Source organism: Neovison vison, chromosome 1 (genome assembly GCF_020171115.1).
Source record: "Neovison vison isolate M4711 chromosome 1, ASM_NN_V1, whole genome shotgun sequence".
NCBI lineage: Eukaryota > Metazoa > Chordata > Mammalia > Carnivora > Mustelidae > Neogale > Neogale vison.
In genome coordinates this window covers 165,021,569-165,044,575 of record NC_058091.1, presented here as the reverse complement: position 1 = coordinate 165,044,575, position 23,007 = coordinate 165,021,569, and the positions used below count along the sequence as shown (strand labels likewise).

The 23,007-nt window shown below is 39.4% G+C and overlaps 1 protein-coding gene across 1 annotated transcript; it reads left to right on the top strand.

Moving 5' to 3' along the window:
• Nucleotides 1-1,938: 1,938 nt before the first annotated feature.
• Nucleotides 1,939-2,870, top strand: LOC122916246 (putative vomeronasal receptor-like protein 4). The gene is given in 2 exon segments (XM_044263459.1): nt 1,939-2,821; nt 2,824-2,870. Coding segments are annotated over 2 exon segments (930 nt in total).
• Nucleotides 2,871-23,007: the final 20,137 nt, after the last annotated feature.

Genomic DNA, 23,007 nt, shown 5'->3' with positions numbered 1-23,007 from the left:
GATATGGCTTGTGATACATGCTCTATGTCTTTAAAATGATTCACTTGTACAGTTATTAAATAATTGTGCTTTTGTTAGTGGTCAACACCCAAATGCTGCTTTTCTTTTTTTAAGATTTTATTTATTTATTTGACAGAGAGAGATCACAAGTACATGGAGAGGCAGGCAGAGAGAGAGAGAGAGAGAGAGAGAGAGAGAAGCAGACTCCCTGCTGAGCAGAGAGCCCGATGCGGGACTTGATCCCAGGACCTGAGATCATGACCTGAGCCGAAGGCAGCAGCTTAACCCACTGAGCCACCCAAATGCTGTTTTACTGGTACTGGACTGTGATCTCTAAAATTTGAATATCATTTATGTCTTTAAGCAAATTTCGCCCTAATCTCTAGGACTCGAACTCAGCAGAACCCAGGTGTTCTGTGAGTACAGATATATGCTTGTGGGAACTACTAGTTTTTTGGCTCTGGCTTTGGAGGTAAATTTGTCACATCACAGATTAACATTTGGAAAAATGGTTATAGCCATTTAATCAAATATATAATTATTGCTTTGTAAAATCACATATATCAGGTGATTATAGAGTGATGTTTACCTCAGCAATGACGTTCTGAGTTTCAGCCAAGAATATTAACTCTCAAAATTTCTCCCCTGAAAACAAAAATGAATGCTCTTTCCTTTCAACAGAAGGATAAATTAAAAAATAAGTAATATAGCTATTTTTAAAAAATTCTTATATCACATTAATTAGGTAAAATAATTATGTTTTCCTAGAAGGCAAACAACATGATAAAATAATTGCAAAATTATTCAGTGACATTTTACAAAGTGTTCTGATATTGGAAGTATTCTGACAAGACATGAGGATTTTTAAAGGCACAGGAGGATATTCTTTTATTAAATTAAGTCCCATGAAAAAGATCTTCATATAAACATTTTGATACAACTTTGTGGATGACATAATGTAGAACTGTGTGTTTGTCCTCCTGAAAATTGAGAGTTGATCTTCAGCAGTTCCCTTCTGATGTAAAAAGAGATTATAGAAGGAAACTCTGTGATTGAAAATAAAGGGGAGTGATCTAGGATCATGTAGAATAAATTTTGTTAATAAGATTTGTAATAAAAATAAATAGTCCACTTCCAACTCTTCATGTCCTTAGTGTGAATGCATTAAGTTATATGACAATGACAACTAAAGCTATAGATACAAGGAAGATTAATAATTATCTGATTTTAAGGTGGGGAGATTATGCTGAGGTATCAGGATAAAACAAATGTAATCATGTGGGTCCCTAAATGCAGAAGGAGGAAGAAGAGAAAATGTCACAGTGTGATGTAACAATGACCTGGATGTTATTTTTTCCTAATTACTTGGTGATTCTTTTGACATTACTAAAAGTTACAACATTTCAATTATACAAACATCTATGAGTCCTTATATGGCTTTTTAGTATTCTTGGTATTGAGTATGAGACAGGGTAATGCACAATGGGAAAGCAAAACTTTCCATGAAAGAAATGCATAAGAGTATGGAGAATGGGTACATTATCCTGGCATGATTATGGATATGTTGTTTGAGATCTGTCTCCCTCTCTCTCCCCACCTCTCTCTTAACCTATTTTTCCTTTTCTCTCTCTCTTTGTAGATAGATGAAAGATAGATAGACAAATAGGTAGATAGATGGCATATATATATATATGTGTGTGTGTGTGTGTGTATATATATATATATATATATATATTCACACACCCAAATTGGTGAACAAATAATGTTGAGACTGCATTTCTCAGACTTTATACAATATAGTTTTACTGATTAATTGGGCAAAATAAAAATTAGGTGAAATAAAATTTGTGATGGTGGTGATTTCGACAACAAAGATAATGACATTGATGATGTGCGGTCTATTTTTTTCAGATATACAAAATATGTTTTTTTGCCACTATGGTGATCACATCTGCCATTTATGTTACTGTTAAAATATGCCAATTTTTACAAGCTGGTCTTGGAATCTCAGCCAACATCCTCCTCCTTGTCTTCCACATCTTCGTGTTCCTTCTGGATCACAGGCCTAAACCCACTGACCTGATCATCTGTCACTTGTCCTTTGTTCACCTAATGAAACTCTTTACTGAGCTGTCTTTATTGTCAGCAGAAGTGTTGGAATCGCTGAGCTCTATGAATGATGTTGAATGTAAGGCTTTATTCTGCCTGAACAGGGTGACGAGGGGTCTCTCCATCTGCACCACCTGCTTCCTGAGTGTGCTCCAGGTCATCACCATCAGCCCCAGCACCTCCTGGTTGGCCAGGTTTAAATCTAAATGCACAAAGTACATCTTTCATTCTTTTGTCATCTTATGGTTTCTCAGTTTGTCTCTCAGCAGTAACTGCGTATTGTTTTCTGTCGCATCTTTTAACGTGACCCAGACCAATCTATTGAATGTCGGTAAACACTGCTCACTTTCCCCCATGGACTCCGTCATCAGGGGGCTGATCTTAGCATTGACGATATCCAGGGATGTCTACTTTGTAGGAGTCACGCTGCTCTCCAGTGCATACATGGTGATTCTCCTGTCCAGGCATCAGAGGCGTTGCCAGCACCTTCACATCACCAGCTTCTCCTCAAGAGCCTCTCCAGAGAAAAGGGCCACCCAGACTGTCCTCCTGTTGGTGAGTTTCTTTGTGGTCGTGTACTGGGTGGACATCATCATCTCATTCTCCTCAACAATGCTATGGACTTATGACCCAGTCGTCTTGGATTTCCAGAGGCTTCTGTCCAATGTCTACGCCACTGTTAGTGCTTTGGTACTCATTAATTCTGATAAAAGGATGAAAATGTGTTTCAGGAGTGTGGAAAAATTACAAACAATTTCTAACTCCTTATTCATAAGATAGGTACCCCCCAAAATGATTATTTGGCCTTTCTTCAAATGTTATTTACTTAAATAACATTTAAAATTTAATTTTAATTTAAATGTAATCTTAAATTATATTTGAATTTATCGAAATGTTTTTGAAATCTGTAATATCATCAATTCTCCAGTTTCTTTAATTTACTATCAAGGAGATTCAATATTCCTATATGATTACAAGTTCCTTTCTAAAACTCTCTTAAGGAGGGATTAACTGTACTTTAAAGTACTAATCAAAGAACTATAATTAGTAATTAAATTAAAGTGATTAATAATCAATTAACTGATTTCATAATTATTAATTGCTTTAAATAAATAAAATTATAAATAATAATTATAATGAATAAAAAAACTTTAACTAAAAGTAATTAAATAATTTAATAGTGATTAAAGTGATTAATTAAAATACTAATTGTACTTTCATTCAATATTGGTATTACCTATTGGCAATGTAATATTTTCTTGAAAATTAAACTTACTCTTTTTACTTCAAGAGATTTAACTACGTACCCAATTTTAGTTGAACAGTAGTCTCTCTCTGCACTCTTTATTTCTCTGTGTTCTGGCTTCCGTTAAGGCTGGAGAGATTTCGCTCTCACTTTTGTAGGTTTCTCTCCATTTTATCTTTCATTGCCTTTCAACATTTTCCCCTTTTTTCAGTGCTTTTATTTTTTTCCTTTCATTTTGTGTTACACGGTTTATTAATATTTCTGGCATTTTTATTTATCCATCTTTGTTACAATGCATTTCTCACTTATAATATCCTTTTTAAAAAAATATCTTTTGAAAGTAGAAAATTTTCATTTCTTTTTTTTAAGACTTTAAGGTTTTTTTTAAAGATTTTTAAAGATTTTATTTATTTATTTTAGAGAAAGAGAGTGCAGGATCATGAGCAACCAGGAGTGGCAGAGGCAGAGATAGAAGAAGACACCCCTCTGAGCACAGAGCCTGACACAAGGCTCAATCCTAGGACCCTAAGATCATGACCTGAGCTGAAGGCAGATGCTTAACTGACTGAAACACCCAGGCGCCCCTCATCATCATTTCTTTAATTTTGTTTCATTACTCTGGTATACTCTAGTGAAACGATTAAATGATTTTTATTTCTTTTCATTCAAATCCTCATTTATGTATAGTGACTACAGAATTTTCCATAAATGTCTTCTCTTTAATGTCCTTGGTTGCAATATTTCTGTTCCACATTCAAGTTTATTTTTTCTCTCATCAATTCAGACTAATTTAATATTTCACCAAAAGTTGTGTACAAACTGACTTATTTTATTTTTCTTTTTTTTTAATTTATTTATTTTCAGAAAAACAGTATTCATTATTTTTTCACCACACCCAGTGCTCCATGCAAGCCGTGCCCTCTATAATACCCACCACCTGGTACCCCAACCTCCCACACCCCCGCCACTTCAAACCCCTAGACTGTTTTTCAGAGTCCATAGTCTCTCATGGTTCACCTCCCCTTCCAATTTACCCAAATTCCCTACTCCTCTCTAACACCCCTTGTCTTCCATGCTATTTGTTATGCTCCACAAATAAGTGAAACCATATGATAACTGACTCTCTCTGTTTGACTTATTTCACTCAGCATAATCTCTTCCAGTCCCGTCCATATTGCTACAAAAGTTGAGTTATTTTATTTTTCAATGGCTTACCTATATTCGGCTCCTTTCCAAATATTCTTGACAAATGTGTATTTTGTTGCTCTTTCCACATTTTCATTTTGTATTTTCTCATTGTCTATTAAAGAAATTAAATTTTAAACAAACATATTGCTGATATCTTTAGCATGTGACATGTAATTTCTTCTGCCCCTTCACTCATTAACTTACTTATTTGTGTCTTTCACCCTTTCTTTTTTCTTTTAATTTAATTTTATTTTTTTCAGTGTTCCAGAATTCATTGTTTATGCACCACACCCAGAGCTCCATGCAATACATGCCCTCTGTAATACCCACCACCAGGCTCACCAAACCCCTCAAAACCCTCAGTTCGTTTCTCAGAGTCCACAGTCTCTCATGGTAAAATTTGGGACACCGCATTTTCGAGTTTTCTAGGCACTTCCTTTCTTCCTTTGTTCCAGTCACCCTGGAGGCAAGTTTGGTAATCCACACAGGTTTGGGCTCCTAGTGGTCAGCTAGTGTCTGGATGGAGAAATGGCTTCTTAGTTTGACTACTTCCCTAGATTCTTTATTTACTTCAGGTCCTGGTTCTTTTATTTTCTTGTTAGTTTTGTTGGACATTTTTTTTTCATAAAAAAATTTATGTTTATAAGTATGGTAATTTCATGAAAACCACAAGTTTTAGGCATACAAACCTTACAATGTATAACCATTCATAAATTAGCAATCTGATTTCAGTGCTATAAAATAGTATATAAAATTTGTTTCCAATTGAAACAAATAATTTTTAATCTTTTGGCTTTTGGCTATAGAAGTTCTGGAAAATATTTCTCTCCAAAGAAAATGTATCTTGGGTTGGAGACTTTAGCTCTTCACTGTGCAGGACAATCAGCTCTGGAGACACAAGGGTTGCTGGAGTACATATCATGCCTAGGCATCGTTAATCAAAGTCAGAACCAAGGTTTGAGCAAGCTAATTTTGCTCTGCCCAAACCCTCCCAATATGACACAAAAACCATGCTCTTCAACAGTATCTTTAACAAGAAATTAACTCTACAAATATACGGTGCTTTCAATAATTTTGATGAAAATTCCCAGAATATGGTTACACAGTATGTGGTAGTTCCTTGGAAAAATCACTTTTTTTTCCCAATTTATTTATTTTCAGAAAAACAGTATTCATTATTTTTTCACCACACCCAGTGCTCCATGCAAGCTGTGCCCTCTATAATACCCACCACCTGGTACCCCAACCTCCCACCCCCCCGAAGGGGAGATGAAACATGAGAGACTATGGACTCTGTTGGACATTTTAAGGATTCTTTTAACTTTTGAATAACTTTAGGTATCTGTAGTAAAGGGAGTTTGGAGTTTATATATTTTATATTAAAACTACAGATATCCACGTGCACACATGAGAAAATACTTTGCATAGATATTTCTGTGGCAGACAAGAGCATTAAAAATATTTATTTGAGAGAGAGAGATAATTAGTTTTGGGGAGGGGCAGAGAGAGGAAGAGTGGGAGAGAGAGTCTTAAGCACCCTCCATGCTGAGCATGGAGCCTGACATGGGGCTCGATATCCTGATCCTGAGATCACTATCTGAGCTTGAAACCAAGAGTTGGACACTTTAACAACTGCACCAACCAGGCACCCCAGCAGACAACAGCATTTTATAAAGATTTCTATTTTATGTATTTGGACAAATTCTTCCATCTTCTAAGTTACCATATCACAATACTATTTGTAGAATGTGATTATTTTGATAGTGTTTGAAAATACTTTGTTTTGCACAAATTTCTAATGGGATAATCTTCCACTATTTTTTTCCCCCAATTTATTTATTTTCAGAAAAACAGTATTCATTATTTTTTCACCACACCCAGTGCTCCATGCAAGCTGTGCCCTCTATAATACCCACCACCTGGTACCCCAACCTCCCACCCCCCCGCCACTTCAAACCCCTCAGACTGTTTTTCAGAGTCCATAGTCTCTCATGGTTCACCTCCCCTTCCAATTTACCCAAATTCCCTACTACTCTCTAACGCCCCTTGTCCTCCATGCTATTGGTTATGCTCCACAAATGAGTGAAACCATATGATAATTGACTCTCTCTGCTTGACTGATTTCACTCAGCATAATCTCTTCCAGTCCCATCCATGTTGCTACAAAAGTTGGATATTCGTCCTTTCTGATGGAGGCATAATACTCCATAGTGTATATGGACCACATCTTCCTTATCCATTCATCCGTTGAAGGGCATCTTGGTTCTTTCCATACTTTGGCGACTGTGGCCATTGCTGCTATAAACATTGGGGTACAGATGGCCCTTCTTTTCACGACATCTGTATCTTTGGGGTAAATACCCAGGAGTGCAATTGCAGGGTCGTAGGGAAGCTCTATTTTTAATTTCTTGAGGAATCTCCACACTGTTATCCAAAGAGGCTGCACCAACTTGCATTCCCACCAACAGTGGAAGAGGGTTCCCCTTTCTCCACATCCTCTCCAACACATGTTGTTTCCTGTTTTGTTAATTTTGGCCATTCTAACTGGTGTAAGGTGATATCTCAATGTGGTTTTAATTTGAATCTCCCTGAGGGCTAATGATGATGAGCATTTTTTCATGTGTCTGATAGCCATTTGTATTTCTTGATTGGAGAAGTGTCTGTTCATATCTTCTGCCCATTTTTTGATGTGTTTGTCTGTTTCGTGTGGGTTGAGTTTGAGGAGTTCATTATAGATCCTGGATATCAACCTTTTGTCTGTACTGTCATTTGCAAATATCTTCTCCCATTCCGTGGGTTGCCTCTTTGTTTTTTTGACTGTTTCCTTTGCTGTGCAGAAGCTTTTGATTTTGATGAAGTCCCAGAAGTCTATTTTCGCTTTTGTTTCCTTTGCCTTTGGAGACGTATCTTGAAAGAAGTTGCTGTGGCTGATATCAAAGAGATCACTGCCTATGTTCTCCTCTAAGATTCTGATAGATTCCTGTCTCACATTGAGGTCTTTTATCCATTTTGAGTTGATCTTTGTGTACGGTGTAAGAGAATGGTCGAGTTTCATTCTTCTACATATAGCTGTCCAGCTTTCCCAGCACCATTTATTGAAGAGACTGTCTTTTTTCCACTGTATATTTTTTCCTGTTTTGTCGAAGATTAATTGACCATAGAGTTGAGGGTCCATATCAGGGCTCTCTACTCTGTTCCACTGGTCTATGTGTCTGTTTTTATGCCAGTACCATGCTGTCTTGGTGATCACAGCTTTGTAATAAAGCTTGAAATCAGGTAAGGTGATGCCGCCAGCTTTATTTTTGTTTTTCAACGTTTCCTTAGCGATTCGGGGTCTCTTCTGATTCCATACAAATTTTTGGATTATTTGCTCCAGCTCTTTGAAGAATGCCGGTGGAATTTTGATCGGAATGGCATTAAAAGTATAGATTGCTCTAGGCAGTATAGACATTTTAACGATGTTTATTCTTCCGATCCAAGAGCATGGAATGGTCTTCCATCTTTTTGTGTCTTCTTCAATTTCTTTCATGAGTGTTCTATAGTTCCTCAAGTATAGATCCTTTACCTCTTTAGTTAGGTTTATTCCCAGGTATCTTATGGTTCTTGGTGCTATAGTAAATGGAATCGATTCTCTAATTTCCCTTTCTGTATTTTCCTTGTTAGTGTATAAGAAAGCCACTGATTTCTGCACATTGACTTTGTATCCTGCCACGCTGCTGAATTGCTGTATGAGTTCTAGTAGTTTGGGGGTGGAGTCTTTTGGGTTTTCCATATAAAGAATCATGTCATCTGCGAAGAGAGAGAGTTTGACTTCTTCATTACCAATTTGGATACCTTTTATTTCTCTCTGTTGTCTGATTGCTGTTGCTAGGACTTCTAATACTATGTTGAACAAGAGTGGTGAAAGTGGGCATCCTTGTCTTGTTCCTGATCTCAACGGGAAGGCTGCAAGCTTTTTCCCATTGAGGATGATATTTGCTGTGGGTCTTTCATAGATAGATTTGATGAGGTTCAGGAATGTTCCCTCTATCCCTATACTTTGAAGCGTTTTAATCAGGAACGGATGTTGGATTTTGTCAAATGCTTTTTCTGCATCAATTGAGAGGACCATGTGGTTCTTCTCTCTTCTCATATTAATTTGTTGTATCACATTGATTGATTTACGAATGTTGAACCATCCTTGTAGCCCAGGGATGAATCCCACCTGATCATGGTGGATAATCTTTTTTTTTTTTTTTTTTTTTTTTTTCCCAATTTATTTATTTTCAGAAAAACAGTATTCATTATTTTTTCACCACACCCAGTGCTCCATGCAAGCTGTGCCCTCTATAATACCCACCACCTGGTACCCCAACCTCCCACCCCCCCGCCACTTCAAACCCCTCAGACTGTTTTTCAGAGTCCATAGTCTCTCATGGTTCACCTCCCCTTCCAATTTACCCAAATTCCCTACTACTCTCTAACGCCCCTTGTCCTCCATGCTATTGGTTATGCTCCACAAATGAGTGAAACCATATGATAATTGACTCTCTCTGCTTGACTGATTTCACTCAGCATAATCTCTTCCAGTCCCATCCATGTTGCTACAAAAGTTGGATATTCGTCCTTTCTGATGGAGGCATAATACTCCATAGTGTATATGGACCACATCTTCCTTATCCATTCATCCGTTGAAGGGCATCTTGGTTCTTTCCATACTTTGGCGACTGTGGCCATTGCTGCTATAAACATTGGGGTACAGATGGCCCTTCTTTTCACGACATCTGTATCTTTGGGGTAAATACCCAGGAGTGCAATTGCAGGGTCGTAGGGAAGCTCTATTTTTAATTTCTTGAGGAATCTCCACACTGTTCTCCAGGTGGATAATCTTTTTAATGTGTTGTTGGATCCTGTTGGCTAGGATCTTGTTGAGAATCTTAGCATCCATATTCATCAGTGATATTGGTCTGAAATTCTCCTTTTTGGTATGGTCCTTGCCTGGTTTGGGGATCAGGGTAATGCTGGCTTCATAGAAAGAGTCTGGAAGTTTTCCTTCTGCTTCAATTTTTTGAAACAGCTTCAGGAGAATAGGTGTTATTTCTTCTTGGAAGGTTTGGTAGAATTCCCCAGGGAATCCGTCAGGTCCTGGGCTCTTGTTTTTTGGGAGATTTTTGATCACTGCTTCAATCTCGTTATTAGATATCGGTCTATTCAGGTTGTCGATTTCTTCCTGGTTCAATTTTGGTAGTTTATATTTTTCCAGGAATGCATCCATTTCATCTAGGTTGCTAAGCTTATTGGCATATAACTGTTCGTAGTAACTTCTGATGATTGTTTCTACTTCCTTGGTGTTAGTTGTGATCTCTCCCCTTTCATTCATAATTTTATGAATTTGGGATTTCTCTCTTTTCTTTTGGATTAGTGTAGCCAGTGGCTTATCGATCTTATTGATTCTTTCAAAAAACCAGCTTCTAGTTTCATTGATACGTTCTACTGTATCTCTGGTTTCTCCCTCATTGATCTCAGCTCTAATCTTGATGATTTCCCTTCTTATGTGTGGAGTTGGTTTGATTTGTTGTTGATCCTCCAGTTCTTTAAGGTGTAAAGACAGCTGGTGTGTTCTGGATTTTTCAATTTTTTTGAGCAAGGCTTGGATGGCTATATATTTTCCCCTTAGGACCGCCTTTGCTGTATCCCATAGGTTTTGGACCGAAGTGTCTTCATTCTCATTGGTTTCCATGAATTGTTTCAGTTCTTCTTTGATCTCCTGGTTGATCCAAGCATTCTTAAGCAAGGTGGTCTTTAGCTTCCAGGTGTTTGAGTTCCTTCGGAACTTTTCCTTGTGATTGAGCTCCAGTTTCAAAGCATTGTGATCTGAGAATATGCAGGGAATAATCTCAGTCTTTTGGTATCGGCTGAGTCCTGATTTGTGACCCAGTATGTGGTCTATTCTGGAGAAGGTTCCGTGTGCACTTGAGAAGAATGAGTATTCTGCTGTTTTAGGGTGGAATGTTCTGTATATATCTATGAGGTCCATCTGGTCCAATGTGTCATTCAATGCTCTTGTTTCTTTATTGATTTTCTGCTTCGATGATCTGTCTAATTCTGAAAGAGGCGTGTTAAGATCACCTACGATTAGTGTATTCATATCAATATGACTCTTTATCTTGATTAACAGTTTTCTTAAGTAATTGGCTGCTCCCATATTGGGAGCATAGATATTTATAATTGTTAGATCATCTTGGTGGATAGTCCCTTTAAGGATTATGTAGTGTCCTTCTGTATCTCTGACTACAGTCTTTAGTTTGAAGTCCTATTTATCTGATATGAGAATCGCTACCCCAGCCTTCTTTTGAGTCCCATTGGCATGAAAGATGCTTCTCCACCCCTTCACTTTCAGTCTGCGTGTATCTTTAGGTTCAAAATGGGTCTCTTGTAGACAGCATATGGATGGGTCCTGTCGTTTTATCCAATCTGCAACCCTGTGCCGTTTTATGGGTGCATTTAGGCCATTCACATTGAGAGTGATTATTGATAGATACGTTTTTATTGACATCGAGTTACCTTTGAAGTCTTTCTTCCTGTAGACTGTCTCTATATTTCTGTTCAATGCTATTCTTGGGATTTTTCCTCTTTTATAGAACCCCCCTTAATATTTCCTGCAGTATCGGCTTGGTGGTTGCATAGTCTTTTAAGTCTTGCCGGTCTTGGAAACTCTTTATCTCTCCATCCATTTTGAATGTCAGTCTTGCTGGATAAAGTATTCTTGGCTGCATGTTCTTCTCATTTAGTGCCCTGAATATATCTTGCCAGCCTCTTCTGGCTTGCCAGGTCTCTGTGGACAGGTCTGACGTTATTCTGATGGGCTTCCCTCTGTAAGTAAGGAGCCTCTTTGCCCTGGCGGCTTTCAAGAGATTATACCTACAATTATAATTTCTCAATTTGACTATCAGGTGTCGTGATGTTTTTTTGGAGTGTATAATCTTGGGTGGAGACCGTTCAGCCTCTAGTACATGAACGCTGGTTTCATTCGCGAGATTCGGAAAGTTTTCATGAAGGACTTGTTCCACGACATCTTCTAGACTTCTTTCTTTCTCCTCCCCTTCGGGAATTCCAATAATTCTGACGTTGGAACGCTTCATGGCATCACTTATTTCCCTAATTCTGCTTTCGTGGGATCTAAGCTGTTTGTTCCAGGCTTCCTCCTGATCCTTTCTCTCTATCTGTTTGTCTTCCAGATCACTAATTCTATCTTCTGTCTCAGTTACCCTAGCTTTGAGAGAGTTTAGATTGGATTGGAACTCATTGAGAGCATTGTGGACCTCCTCCCTGGTAGCTTTAAGCTCCGCCCTAACATTGTGAACATCCTGTCTGGTCGCTTTCAGTTCGGCTCTAATCAATTCTGTTTGGTCATCCATGGCTTTCTCCAACCTAGCTATTGCCTGGATAATTGTTAGCCTGAATTCTCTTTCCGACATATTGTCTATGTTGATAGCCGTTAGCTCTGTTGCAGAAGGTCCATCCTCTGTATTTTTCTTCTGTTGGGCATTCCTCCTCCTAGTCATTTTGGTGGGAGAAGACTGAACAGATGTAGCTGGATGTATCAACTCTGGTGCAGTCAAGGTGCACCCTGGAGCACTTCCTGATCTCCGTCTCAGAAGCCTCAGTCTGGGTGCAGAAGCTGAATAAATTCCCCCTTGGACGCTGGCAGTGCAGGTTCCAAGTTGGAGACCCTGGGGGCGCAGGATCTCTTGCTCGTCCCCAAAGCCAAGGCAGTGGCGGCTGTCTGGGAGCTCCTGACCGCCAGAGAGGTTCCAAGCAGCGATCGCACACTGAGATTTTGCCGCTGGCCGGGGCTGGGAGTGCCCGGCTTGCGCGCACCTCTTTTCAGAGGCGGCTGTGGGTCGGGCGCGCGTCTGGGGCACTGAGAACGGGGCGCTGGTCCGTAAGCCGCAGGCTGGGCTTTTGCGCGCCTCTGTCCGGGGAAGAGTTTCGCGGGCGCGCGGCTTAGACTTTGAAACAATGGCCCGGGTCAAGAAGCGCCCCAGGGCCTTAGAAACCCAGGAGAGCTGGAGCGACGTGCACGCGCATCTCAAGCTTTGTGGTAGGGCTAGCGCGCGTTCTGCAGACCGGCTCCCATCCCCTCACAGGAGCCGGAACCCCGCGCTCTGGGGCACGCTGGCGGCTTAGGGACCAGGAGCCGGTTTCTCTGCCGCACTCTCTCTGTCTCCGCGCCGGGGAGGCCGTCTGGGACCGGGGACTCAAGCCCCTGTCCCTAGCCGCCCCCGCGATCCTTTGCTCTTTTGGAGTGCTTTCAACCAGTCTCCGAGTTAATGCTGGTCCCCAGACGCAGGGCGCTCTCGCTCGTATCGGGGTATGACTTTCCCACCGGTCGCCTCTGGTGGCTCCCTCCCCCTTTTATCTTCCGATATCAGTCCGCTGTTCCCATTCCGCTTTACCTGCTCACTGGCGTCTTCTGCCCCTGTAGAGATCCAGACGTGTATAATTCTGATCTCAGGCTGATTTCATGGGTGATCAGAGTTCTTTGGTAGGTAATCAGCTCACTTTGGGGTACCAGCTGAAAAGACGCCTCTTCCTAGTACCCCGCCATCTTGTCCCCCGATAATCTTCCACTATTAATGGAGTATGTCCATACATCACAATTACTTTATTTATTTATTTTATTTGTGAAATTAAGTTACTCTTGGTAGAACTAGTTTTGTAAACTCCAGTCCTTGTGTTCCACTTGCCATGTTTCTTTAGTACATCCAAATCTTTGAAGAAGTATCTCTGTTTGGATTTTCTTTCTTTCTTTTTTAAATTAAATTGATTTATTTATTTTCAGAAAAACAGTATTCATTATTTTTTCACCACACCCAGTGCTCCATGCAAGCTGTGCCCTCTATAATACCCACCACCTGGTACCCCAACCTCCCACCCCCCGCCACTTCAAACCCCTCAGATTGTTTTTCAGAGTCCATAGTCTCTCATGGTTCACCTCCCCTTCCAATTTACCCAAAAGCACATACCCTCCCCAATGTCCATAACCCTACCCCCCTTCTCCCAACCTCTAACCCCCCAGCAACCCACAGTTTGTTTCGTGAGATTAAGAGTCACTTACGGTTTGTCTCCCTCCCTATCCCATCTTGTTTCATGGATTCTTCTCCTACCCACTTAAGCCCCCATGTTGCATCACCACTTCCTCATATCAGGGAGATCATATGATAGTTGTCTTTCTCTGCTTGACTTATTTCGCTAAGCATGATACGCTCTAGTTCCACCCATGTTGTCGCAAATAGCAAGATTTCGTTTCTTTTGATGGCTGCATAGTATTCCATTGTGTGTATATACCACCTCTTCTTTATCCATTCATCTGTTGATGGACATCTAGGTTCTTTCCATGGTTTGGCTATTGTGGACATTGCTGCTATAAACATTCGGATGCACGTGCCCCTTTGGATCACTACGTTTGTATCTTTAGGGTAAATTCCCAGTAGTGCAATTGCTGGGTCATAGGGAAGTTCTATTTTCAACATTTTGAGGAACCTCCATGCTGTTTTCCAGAGGGGTTGCACCAGCTTGCATTCCCACCAACAGTGTAGAAGGGTTCCCCATTCTCCGCATCCTCGCCAGCATCTGTCATTTCCTGACTTGTTGATTTTAGCCATTCTGACTGGTGTGAGGTGATATCTCATTGTGGTTTTGATTTGTATTTCCCTGATGCCGAGTGATATGGAGCACTTTTTCATGTGTCTGTTGGCCATCTGGATGTCTTCTTTGCAGAAACGTCTGTTCATGTCCTCTGTCCATTTCTTGATTGGATTATTTATTCTTTGGGTGTTGAGTTTGCTAAGTTCTTTATAGATTTTGGACACTAGTCCTTTATCTGATATGTCGTTTGCAAATATCTTCTCCCATTCTGTCAGTTGTCTTTTGGTTTTGTTAACTGTTTCCTTTGCTGTGCAAAAGCTTTTGATCTTGATGAAATCCCAAAAGTTCATTTTTGCCTTTGCTTCCCTTGCCTTTGGCGATGTTCCTAGGAAGATGTTGCTGCGGCTGAGGTCGAAGAGGTTGCTGCCTGTGTTCTCCTCAAGGATTTTGATGGATTCCTTTCTCACATTGAGGTCCATCATCCATTTTGAGTCTATTTTTGTGTGTGGTGTAAGGAAATGGTCCAATTTCATTTTTCTGCATGTGGCTGTCCAATTTTCCCAACACCATTTATTAAAGAGGCTGTCTTTTTTCCATTGGACATTCTTTCCTGCTTTGTCAAAGATTAGTTGACCATAGAGTTGAGGGTCTATTTCTGGGCTCTCTATTCTGTTCCATTGGTCTATGTGTCTGTTTTTGTGCCAGTACCATGCTGTCTTGATGATGACAGCTTTGTAATAAACTTGAGTCCGGAATTGGGATGCCACCAACTTTGGCTTTCTTTTTCAATATCCCTTTGGCTATTCGAGGTCTTTTCTGGTTCCATATAAATTTTAGAATTCTTTGTTCCATTTCTTTGAAAAAGATGGATGGTGCTTTGATAGGAATTGCGTTAAATGTGTAGATTGCTTTAGGTAGCATAGACATTTTCACAATATTTATTCTTCCAATCCAGGAGCATGGAACATTTTTCCATTTCTTTGTGTCTTCCTCAATTTCTTTCATGAGTACTTTATAGTTTTCTGAGTATAGATTCTTAGCCTCTTTGGTTAGGTTTATTCCTAGGTATCTTATGGTTTGGGGTGCAATTGTAAATGGGATTGACTCCTTAATTTCTCTTTCTTCTGTCTTGTTGTTGGTGTAGAGAAGTGCAACTGATTTCTGTGCATTGATCCTATATCCTGACACTTTACTGAATTCCTGTACAAGTTCTAGCAGTTTTGGAGTGGAGTCTTTTGGGTTTTCCACATAGAGTATCATATCATCTGCGAAGAGTGATAATTTGACTTCTTCTTTGCCGATTTGGATGCCTTTAATTTCCTTTTGTTGTCAGATTGCTGAGGCTAGGACTTCTAGTACTATGTTGAATAGCGGTGGTGATAATGGACATCCCTGTTGTGTTCCTACCTTAGTGGAAAAGCTTTCAGTTTTTCTCCATTGAGAATGATATTTGCAGTGGGTTTTTCATAGATGGCTTTGATGATATTGAGGTATGTGCCCTCTATCCCTACACTTTGAAAGGTTTTGATCAGGAAGGGATGCTGTACTTTGTCAAATGCTTTTTCAGCATCTATTGAGAGTATCATATGGTTCTTGTTCTTTCTTTTATTGATGTGTTGTATCACATTGACTAATTTGCGGATGTTGAACCAACCTTGCAGCCCTGGGATAAATCCCACTTGGTCGTGGTGAATAATCCTTTTAATGTACTGTTGAATCCTATTGGCTAGTATTTTGGTGAGAATTTTTGCGTCTATGTTCATCAAGGATATTGGTCTATAGCTCTCTTTTTTGATGGGATCCTTGTCCGGTTTTGGGATCAAGGTGATGCTGGCCTCATAAAATGAGTTTGGGAGTTTTCCTTCCATTTCTATTTTTTGGAACAGTTTCAGGAGAATAGGAATTAGTTCTTCTTTAAATGTTTGGTAGAATTCCCCAGGAAAGCCGTCTGGCCCTGGGCTTTTGTTTGTTTGGAGATTTTTAATGACTGTTTCAATCTCCTTACTGGTTATGGGTCTGTTCGGCTTTCTATTTCTTCCTGGTTCAATTTTGGTAGTTTATATGTTTCTAGGAATGCATCCATTTCTTCCAGATTGTCAAATTTGTTGGCGTAGAGTTGCTCATAGTATGTTCTTATAATATTTTGTATTTCTTTGGTGTTAGTTGTGATCTCTCCTCTTTCATTCATGATTTTATTTATTTGGGTCCTTTCTCTTTTCTTTTTGATAAGTCTGGCCAGGGGTTTATCAATTTTATTAATTCTTTCAAAGAACCAGCTCCTAGTTTCGTTGATTTGTTCTATTGCTTTTTGGGTTTCTATTTCATTGATTTCTGTTCTGATCTTTATGATTTCTCTTCTCCTGCTGGGCTTAGGGTTTCTTTCCTGTTCTTTCTCCAGCTCCTTTAGGTGTAGGGTTAGGTTGTGTACCTGAGACCTTTCTTGTTTCTTGAGAAAAGCTTGTACCGCTATATATTTTCCTCTCAGGACTGCCTTTGTTGTGTCCCACAGATTTTGAACCGTTGTATTTTCATTATCATTTGTTTCCATGATTTTTTTCAATTCTTCTTTAATTTCCCGGTTGACCCATTCATTCTTTAGAAGGATGCTGTTTAGTCTCCATGTATTTGGGTTCTTTCCAAACTTCCTCTTGTGGTTGAGTTCTAGGTTCAGAGCATTGTGGTCTGGAAATATGCAGGGAATGATCCCAATCTTTTGATACCGGTTGAGTCCTGATTTAGGACCGAGGATGTGATCTATTCTGGAGAATGTTCCATGTGCACTAGAGAAGAATGTGTATTCTGTTGCTTTGGGATGAAATGTTCTGAATATATCTGCGATGTCCATCTCATCCAGTGTATCATTTAAGGCCTTTATTTCCCTGTTGATCTTTTGCTTGGATGATCTGTCCATTCAGTGAGGGGAGTGTTAAAGTCCCCTACTATTATTGTATTATTGTTGATGTGTTTCTTTGATTTTGTTATTAATTGGTTTATATAGTTGGCTGCTCCCACGTTGGGGGCATAGATATTTAAAATTGTTAGATCTTCTTGTTGGACAGACCCTTTGAGTATGATATAGTGTCCTTCCTCATCTCTTATTATAGTCTTTGGCTTAAAATCTAATTGATCTGATGTAAGGATTGCCACTCCTGCTTTTTTCTGATGTCCATTAGCATGGTAGATTCTTTTCCACCCCCTCACTTTAAGTCTGGAGGTGTCTTCGGGTTTAAAATGAGTTTCTTGGAGGCAACATATAGATGGGTTTTGGTTTTTTATCCATTCTGATACCCTGTGTCTTTTGATTGGGGCATTTAGCCCATTAACATTCAGGGTAACTATTGAGAGATATGAATTTAGTGCCATTGTATTGCCTGTAAGGTGACTGTTACTGTATATTATCTTTGTTCCTTTCTTATCTACCACTTGTAGGCTCTCTCTTTGCTTAGAGGACCTCTTTCAGTATTTCCTGTACAGCTGGTTTGGTGTTTGCAAATTCTTTCAGTTTTTGTTTGTCCTGGAAGCTTTTAATCTCTCCTTCTATTTTCAATGATAGCCTAGCTGGATATAGTCTTCTTGGCTGCATTCAGTGCTCTGAAAATATCATGCCAGCTCTTTCTGGCCTGCCAGGTCTCTGTGGATAAGTCAGCTGCCAATCTAATACTTTTACCATTGTCTGTTATAGACTTCTTTTCCCGGGCTGCTTTCAGGATTTTCTCTTTGTCACTAAGGCTTGTAAATTTTACTATTAGGTGACGGTGTGTGGCCCTATTCTTATTGATTTTGAGGGGCGTTCTCTGAACCTCCTGAATTTTGATGCTCGTTCCCTTTGCCATATTGGGGAAATTCTCCCCAATAATTCTCTCCAGTATACCTTCTGCTCCCCTCTCTCTTTCTTCTTCTTCTGGAATCCCAATTATTCTAATGTTGTTTCATCTTATGGTGTCACTTATCTCTCAAATTCTCCCCTCATGGTCCAGTAGCTGTTTGTCCCTCTTTTGCTCAGCTTCTTTATTCTCTGTCATTTGGTCTTCTATATCGCTAATTCTTTCTTCTGCCTCATTTATCCTAGCAGTGAGAGCCTCCATTTTTGATTGAACCTCATTAATAGCTTCTTTGATTTCAACTTGGTTAGATTTTAGTTCTTTTATTTATCCAGAAAGGGCTTATATATCTCTGGAGAGGGTTTCTCTAATATCTTCCATGCCTTTTTTGAGCCCGGCTAGAACCTTGAGAATTGTCATTTTGAACTCTAGATCTGACATATTACCAATGTCTGTATTGATTAGGTCCCTAGCCTTTGGTACTGCCTCTTGTTCTTTTTTTTGTTGTGAATTTTTCTGCCTTGTCATTTTGTCCAGCTAAGAGAATATGAAGGAGCAAATAAAATACTAAAAGGGTGGCAACAATCCCAGGAAAATATGCTTTAACCAAATCAGAAGAGATCCCAAATCGATTGGGAGAGGGATCTCCTCTGATTGGGATCTCCTCTGATTGAGATCTCCCTATCTCTTCTGATTGGGATCTCTTCTGATTTGGGGATAAAAAGAGGTTCAATAAGAAAGAAAGAAAAAAAAGAAAAAAAAAGAATTAAAAAAAGAGATTGAATTAAAAATTCAATCAGGAATTTTAAAAAGAAGTAAAAGAAAGATTGAAGATAGTGGGATCTCTTCTGATTTGGGGATAAAAAGAGGTTCAAAAATAAAGAAAGAAAAAAAGGAAAAAAGAATTAAAAAAAAGAAAACGAAGAAAGAAAAGTATAAAAAAGAAAAAATATATATATATATTAGATAAACTAGTTAAAAAACGTTAAAAAAGAAAAGGGTAAAAGTTAAAAAAAATTTTAGCAGAAGAAGAGAAAAAAAATGCAAAAGAAAAAAATTAAATTAACTGCAAGACTAAAAAATCACAGGGAGAAAGCCATGAGTTCCGTGGTTTGTTTTCTCCTCCTCTGGAATTCTGCTGCTGTCTCCTTGGTATTGAAACTGCACTCCTTGGTAGGTGAACTTGGTCTTGCCTGGATTTCTTGTTGATCTTCTGGGGGAGGGGCCTGTTGTAGTGATTCTCAAGTGTCTTTGCCCCAAGCGGAATTGCACAGCCCTTAGCAGGGGCCGGGCTGAGTAATCCGGTCGGCTTTGCTTTCAGGAGCTTTTGTTCCCTGAGTACTTTCCGTAGAGTTCCAGAGGACGGGAACACAAATGGTGGCCTCCTTGTCTCTGGCCCGGAGGAGCCGAGAGCCCGGGGCCCGCTCCCCAGTGCACCCTCAGTGAACAGCTCCCAGTAACTCGCGTCTGCCTAACCTCCGGCCGCGCTCCGAGCTCACCGAGCCTGCGACCGGTTCAAGGCAACTCCGAGCTACGAGCTTACTGTCGCTCTGTCTCTGTAGCCGGCTTTACCGTTCCAATATCCACAAGCTCTGCAACACTCAGACACCCCCGATCCTTCTGTGACTCTGCGGGGCCTGAGGTCACGCCGACCCCGCGTCGGCTTCGCCCCGGTTTAGCCTCCGGAGCGATGTCCCTCAGCGGAGCAGACTTTTAAAAGTCCTGATTTTGTGCTCTGTTGCTCCGCCGCTTGCCGGGAGCCGGGCCCTCACCACCGGGGTCTATCTTCCCGTCGCTTTGGATTTACTTCTCCGCCAGTCCTACCTTTCAGAAAGTGGTCGTTTTTCTGTTTCTAGAATTGCTGTTCTTCTTCTCTTCGAGCTTCCCATGGATTTGCAGGTGTTTTCAATCTTTAGATAAGCTCTCTAGCTGATCTCCTGCTAGCTGAAGTAGTCTCAGCCGCTACTTCTCCGCCATCTTGACTCCTCCTCCTCTCTGTTTGGATTTTCTATCTAGTAGTTAGTTACACAAAAGATCTTACTTGAAATACTCATTTAGTGAGACACCATTTAAATTGACAGTTTGCATTATAATTTCACAGAGCCCAGAGAATATGACATGTAAGGTTTCTGCTTTCATGCATTTTATGGTTTTTTTTTAGGCCTTGAGTAGTGCCATTTAGAATAATTTTCTCTGGCAAATATAAAATGTTCATCATCTCTTTTCTCAACAGCACTCCCAATTTGTCTGCCTCCTGGACTACTCAAACTACCTAATACAGTTATTTAATAAAGTTACTTAGTACTTATAAAGAGTTTGTTTTTCTATATATACAAACTCTTTATTAGTATGATAGTTTTATTGCCACCTAATACAATTATAAGTGTCTTAGTGTCTGTCTTGCAATGAATACTTGTTTCATACATAAATACTTCGGTATTATATCTGTATGTGGTTATGGTTTGGACATTGCCAGACTTGCATGTGTAATTGTTAGCCACTCCATTTCATTAAATTCACATATCAATGCCATTCTTTATGTCATTTTATATGTTTTAGCTCAAATTTATTTTTGCTCTGTAATTATTGATGCAAAAGTGAAGGAAGTGTTAGTCTGTGGTCTTGACAAGATTCAAAATCAAAAGGCAGTTTCCTATTTGTTTTGATTTTGTATTGTATTTGTCCCACATAAAATATATGAGTAGTAAGTATAAAAGTGATAGTAATACTCTCCTTCTTAAAACAGAAGAAACTGTGAGTGTGGTATTTATAGTTGCCTCCAAAATCTCATTCTTCTACATTATTAATCCTTATTTTCCCATTTCAGCTGGTGGAAGTATAAAAACGTGAAATGCTACTAACTAGATTAAATTCCAAATAAGTATATATTATCTAAGTAAACTCAAGAAGGAATATATGAATAGACCTATAACAAGTAAAGAGAGTAAAGAATTGTTTTCACAGAATGAAGAGTGTCCAGACTTACGTAGATTTCCTCTTAAATTTATGAAACATTAGTTGTTTCTTCCTTTACTTACTTATTTATTTATTTGAGAAAGAGAGTGTTGGGGGAGAAGCAGAGGGAGACGGACAAGCAGACCCCATGCTGAGTACAGAGCCTGACATGGGGCTGGATCTCAGGACCCTGAGATCATGGCTTAAGGCAAAATCAAGAGTCAGATGCTTAATCGACTCTTTCACAGGTGCCTCTATGAAATATTAAAAAAAAATTTTGAAAATAACAATCCTTTACAAATACTTTCAAAAGAAGAGAACTAGAAAATTGACCAATTCATTTACCAATACATTTTATGAAGCAATTTATTACTCAGAAAACAGAGCCTGACAAAACCATCATGAGTAAACTATAGACTATTATCTCTCATGAATATAGACACATAATTAAAAAATGTGCGAACTGAATCTACCAACATGTAAAATAATTATACACTATGAATCAGAAAGGTTATATCTCAAGCATAAATTTTGTTTAATTTTTTCTTTATTCCCAAATCAAGCAATGTAATGCAACATACTTACAGATTATAGAATTAAAAATAATTATTATAATAAATAAGCAAAACACTTGAAAAAGCAAAGACCCAATTGAATAACTCTCAGCAAACTAAAAGTAGAAGAAAAATTTTTAGACTCACCAAAGAGCATCTATGAAAGATGTACAGCCAGTGTCATAGTTAATGGTGAATAACCAAGTATTTTATATCCCATTGTTTGGGATTACAAAAAGAAAGTCCTGGCTGAGCCCAGCTGTGCACTCTCAGCCACCAACACATGCCAGACCCAGCTGCATGCCCCAGCTGTCTTTACTCACCAAATTCAGCTGCATGGACCCCTGGCTGCCTTCTTGCACCACACCTATCCACGAAGTGCACAGCTGCAGACACCCACCTCATCTAGCCACTTCATCATGCCCAGCCACATGACCCTTGGCCACTTAGTGCCCCACTTCAGCCTTACCACCTTGGTTGTCCAAGTGCACAGCCCCCAGTCACTACAGTATTTCAGGAAACCCAGCACAGGACTAGAGCAAATTTTAATAACACTGCTGCCCCACTCCCAAGTTACCCAATGAGAATGCCACCATAAAGCTGGCCTGTGTGGGTCCTGGTAATAACACAGAAAGCAAGCACAGTCTTCAACAGGCAGAGTCAGGGCAGATAGCTACACTGAAAAGAAAAGTGAATCAGGCATAATATTAGGGTGTAAGCAACAAACACAAGATACTCTCTTGAAATGTCAGGTTCTGGTAAACAGGGGACAAAACAGTACAGGACCTAAATAATATTCCATCGTATGGATATACCATGTTCATCTGTTGATGGACATTTGGGCAATTTCCCCCTTTTGTTGCTAGGAACATTTTCATGTAAGTATTTGTTTGAATGCCTCTTTTCAGTTCTAGATCCAGAAGTGGAATTGCTGGGTCAAAGGGTAGTTCTGTGTTTAGCTTTTGAGGAACTGCCAAGCTGTCTTCCACAGGGTCATTACTTTTGATGAGAACTTTAGGGAAGACATCATGAAGACAGAAAAGAACATATGACTCTGTCACTGCAGAAAGTCTGTGCATCTTAAAATCAGGCCAAAAACACGCAGTAGGATGTCTTCTAGAGATCAGTATAGAGCAATAAAAAATGTAACTGTAAAAAAACAGTACAGGACCCCTTCATCATAAAGTCACTACTTTCAAGAGCAGAAGACACAGTTGACTTTTTTTTTAAACACAGAGAAACCGACACAGAGAGGCAGATGAAATGAGGAGACAGAAATTTACCCCAAACGAAAAAACAAAAACAAAAAAAAAACAGGACAAGGCCACAGCCAGAGATCTAAATGAAACAGATAAGTAACATGTCTGATAAAGAATTTAAAGCAAGAATCATAAGGATACTCGCAGGACTTGAGAAAAGAATGGAAAACATGAGTGGGACCCTTAACACAGAGGTAAGGAATAGCATAATAGAGATAAAGGGCACAATATATGAAATGAGAAAC